This window comes from Otolemur garnettii, unplaced genomic scaffold, assembly GCF_000181295.1.
Source record: "Otolemur garnettii isolate 467f Iridium unplaced genomic scaffold, OtoGar3 scaffold00094, whole genome shotgun sequence".
In the NCBI taxonomy this organism is placed as follows: Eukaryota; Metazoa; Chordata; class Mammalia; order Primates; family Galagidae; genus Otolemur; species Otolemur garnettii.
Window position 1 is genome coordinate 8,032,616 of NW_003852489.1, and position 4,381 is coordinate 8,036,996.

At 37.0% G+C, this 4,381-nt stretch overlaps 1 protein-coding gene across 1 annotated transcript in view; it reads right to left on the minus strand.

The window, feature by feature from the left end:
• AP2B1 (adaptor related protein complex 2 beta 1 subunit) overlaps positions 1-4,381 on the minus strand; it is a 132,686-nt gene that overhangs the window by 109,647 nt on the left and 18,658 nt on the right. The window contains exons 4-5 of the mRNA XM_012808758.1: positions 2,134-2,269; positions 291-536 (exon numbers count right to left, since the gene is read on the minus strand). Coding sequence (XP_012664212.1) covers positions 291-536; positions 2,134-2,269 — 382 coding nt within the window. The remainder of the gene's footprint in view (positions 1-290; positions 537-2,133; positions 2,270-4,381) is intronic.

Genomic DNA, 4,381 nt, shown 5'->3' on the forward strand with positions numbered 1-4,381 from the left:
AAAAAAAAAAAAAAATCTTTTTAAGGTAAAACCTCCTGAAGATAACAATGGAAGTACTGGTTTATGAGAAAATACAGGGATAGCAAATACAAATATTTGCTTTAATATCCTTCTATTTTAGTACTTGGTTTTCACTTAGAGTGTGTGACATACAATCTGTGTGACACAGACATTAATATTTCTCATAACTACCCTGTGGTATGTCCCAAAGACCAGGTTTGCATTAAATACGCTTTGACAAGTCATCCCCTTTAAATGCTGCTCTCTTTATAAAAGGAGAAGCTTATTACCATTGGATTTGAATCTGCTATGAGATCCCGTAGAGAATCCAGAAATCCCTGATCTTCTACCATTTGGGCATTGATATCATGGAGTTTTGCCACACAGACTGCTGCTGTTTTCCGAACATAGGGATCTTCATCCTTTAAGCACTTGCGGAGGGGCTCACAGAGATATTCTGTAATTTTGTCCACCCGGATGCATCCCATGGTTCTGACTGCCAAGGCCCGAATCAAAGGATTAGGATCTTCACAGTCCTACAGAAAACAATCATCAACAACTATAGGTATACATGATGATACAGTACAAGCAGTACACGGAGGAGGAACATTCTTTTAAATTACCTTACATTAGAACATTTCTTTAAACCACATAATCCCATGCAGAGCTCTAACTTACAAAAACTATACACTTAAATCATTTCTAATTATATACTCCATCTATGACCTACCAGACAGGTAGAATGAACTGTTCTCTCCTGACTCTGTATAATATAGCTAATCAAAGGTGAAGAACAAAAAGTCCATGAAAAGAAAGAAAGCATACTGGTTATTTTCCAAAACATTTTAAACAGAAGCTAATTTTAGAAATGCTGTCTGATATTTTTTAATGTAGACTAAGCTTGAGACAGAAAAAACAAGTTAAAAAAAGCATTATTGGGAACAAGTCCATTATGTTTATCAAATCTAATGATAGAAAAAAATCTGAATATTCAATAGCATTAAAGAAATTTTTTAATTATCAATTTTGATAATTTATCAATTTATCAACGTGACAATGGTACTGTGGTTATGTTTAAATAAGATACCTTATTCTGACAAGTATAAGGATGAAATTTTATGATGTTTAGGATTTGCTTAAAAATTATCTGGCAGGAAAGGGTGGGAGTGAGGAAAGTATACACGGGAAGGATATAGTAAACAGCCATGTGTCAGTACTGTTAAAACTTGCAAGATGGGGCAGTGCCTATGGCTCAAAGGAGTAGGGCACCGGCCCCATATGCCAGAGGTGGCAGGTTCAAAACCAGCCCTGGCCAAAAAAACTGCAAAACTTGCAAGATAAACATTTCGGAGTTCCCTCTATTCCCTCTATTTGAATATGTTTAAAATTTTCCATAACAAAAAAATTTAATCAAATGTTGCAAGACTGATTAAATGATAAAATAAAAATAGTACTGCCTGCAATTTCCATTACTTTTGATTCATAAGCATAATTTCTACAAAGATAAATAATCCAGGCTTATTGATATTACGAAGATATGGCCAACCTCTGTCAGCCACAGAAGGTAACACAGTGAGGTTTCACTTGGCTTTTTTCTGCTTATCTGCACCAAGGATGTACCAACCCCTTAAAAAGGTTCACCATATGGTTTGAATTTCCCTGGATGACAGGCACTGGCATACAGAATCCTTAAAACATGAACCTTCTGGCTTAGTGCCTGTAGCACAGTGGTTATGGTGCCGGCCACATACACTGAGACTGGCAGGTTCGAACCCAGCCCGGGCCAGCTAAACAACAATAATAACTACAAAAAAAAAAAAAAAGAAAAATAGCCAGGCGTTGCGGTGGGCTCCTATGGCCCTAGCCACTTGGAAGGCTGAGGCAGAAGCACTGCCTGAGCCCAGTTTGAGGTTGCTGTGAGCTGTAACGCTACAGCACTCTATCAACAGTGAATAGGAAGACTCTGTTTCAAAAAAAAAACAAAAACAACAAAAAAAAAGAACCTTCTTAGTCATTGCCAATACTTCCCTAAAGATCTTCCTTTAGAACAAAGGTTGCTCACATGCAATACAGACACTAACTATAGCAAAAGTCACTTGTGAAATGAAGTCTTGAGTCCTTGAGAAAAGTTACCTTCACAAAGCTATTGACAGCCATGATGGCCATGTCTGGCTGACTCTTGGCATAGTTCATAAGGTAGAGATAGACAAGCTTCTTTAATTCCAGATTGTCAGTCTGCATACAGTTCACCACATCTGGAAAGAGAGAGCTGGGAAGAGAGAGGGACAGAGAAAGGGAAAGTAAGCAGATGTTGCTGTCAAGCTATTGGACAGAACATGAAGAAATGGCCTTAACAGAGTAATTTGATACAAGGACAACTGTCTCACAGTGATAATTATTATCAGGGAAATTAATTGCTAAAGAAATTATAGTACTGGTCCCAACATGGTCTGGAAAGCACTTTATATCATGAAAAATTTCAAACAGACGAAAGCAGAGAGTGCAGAGTAATGAACTCAATGTACACATCACATACAAATGTTCACATACACCCAATCTTGTTTCATATCTATCCTCCACCTGTTGCCCCACCCCTGTCTTCACCTCATCCCATTGCTCTGGATTATTTTAAAATAAATCCTAGACATCATACCATTTCATCTGTAATATTTTAATGTGTACCTTTAGGGATCTTTGTTTAAAAGTCATTACCTTTATCACACCAAATTCAGTGGAATTATTTTTTTAACATTACACATTCAGACAAATGAAAATTTGAGAGTAATCAAATATAAAAGGAGTTTATACCTTTCTCAACTTCTAGTTATTTTATAATTTATCATTCTCCTATAAGCCACAAGAAAGAAATTCATGTTTTCAATTACCACCAGCTTGGAAGGGTTAAGCTTGTCAGATTCTAGAATGTAAGCTGTATTTTTAAAATATAGGTTAACTAAAATTTTACAGGAAGTTAGCAATTAATCTTTTCCTTAAGACTTTACCAAAGTACCTTATAAATTTTTAATACTTCTAAACATCTTGCTAATGGTTCTATACCATTAGAAGATAGGAGAAACAAATGTCAGTATATTCTACAGAAAAGTAAGAAAATGACTAAAATATCTGGTCACATGTTATAAGTCCCATACACACAAAAACAGAGTATAGAAGTAGAAATCATGAAATTATTTCCAAAAGGAAGCTGGACTGCAAAGTCAAAGAATCTACTATATCTCTAATGAACCAGTGACTTCCGTCCTAGAAGGGAAACGATTTGTTTCACTTGTATGTATGGTACCCTGTGTAGTTGCCTGAACAGGTAGGTAGATACTTAATAAACACTAATTAACAGTCTCCTAAAATGAGATTAGGAGAATAACATATGTGCAGAACAACCCAAAAAACCAATAAATGAATGTGAAACATCAAACCAATGGTAAATCCTAAGATCCTAAATAATTTAATTCTAACAGCCTGAACAAGATCAAGAAGACTTCATAGCCAAAATTCTAGAGGTAAAAACTGTTAGGTACCAATCTATAAAACTAGAAACTTGAACTTTCCAAATATGGAGACCACTAGAAACATGTGGCTACTGAACACTCACAATGCAGCTAATCTTGAACTGGGATGTGATGTAAATACAAAACACACATTAGAATTTGAAGGCTCTGGCCAGGTGAGGTGGCTCTTGCCTATACTCCTAGCAATCTGGGAGGCTGAGGCAGGTGGATCACCTGAGCTCAAGAATTCAAGACCAGCCTGAGCAAGAGCAGGACCCTGTCTCTAAAAAATAGCTGGGCATTGTTGTAGGCACGTGTAGTCCTAGCTAAATGGGAGGCTGAGGCAAGAAAAGCTCTTTGAGCCCAAGAGTTTGAGGTTGCTGTGAAATGTAAAATGTAATGCCACAGCACTCTATCAAGGGTGACAAACTGAGACAATATCCCAAAAAAAAAAAAGCAGGCCTGGCATGGTGGCTCATGCCTATAATCCTAGCACTCTGGGAGGCTAAGGAGGGTGGATTGCCCTGAGCTCAGAGGTTTGAGACCAGTCTAAGCCAGAGTGAGACTGACTCCTCTCTACAAAAAAAGAGCCAGATGTTGTGGCAGGCACCTATAGTCCCAGCTACTTGGGAGGCTGAGGCAAGAGAATTGCTTAAGCTCAAGAGTTGGAGGTTGCTATGAGCTATCACGCCATGGCACTCTACCAAGGGCCACAAAGTGAGACTCTGTCTCAATAAAAAAATAAAAAATAATTTTAAAAAAGCACCTGAAGGCTTAGTATGAAAAATATCTCAATAATACTTATGTAGATTACTTGCTTTAATATTTTATACATATTGGGTTAAGTAATTTATTACTAAAGTTAGTTTTATGTGTTT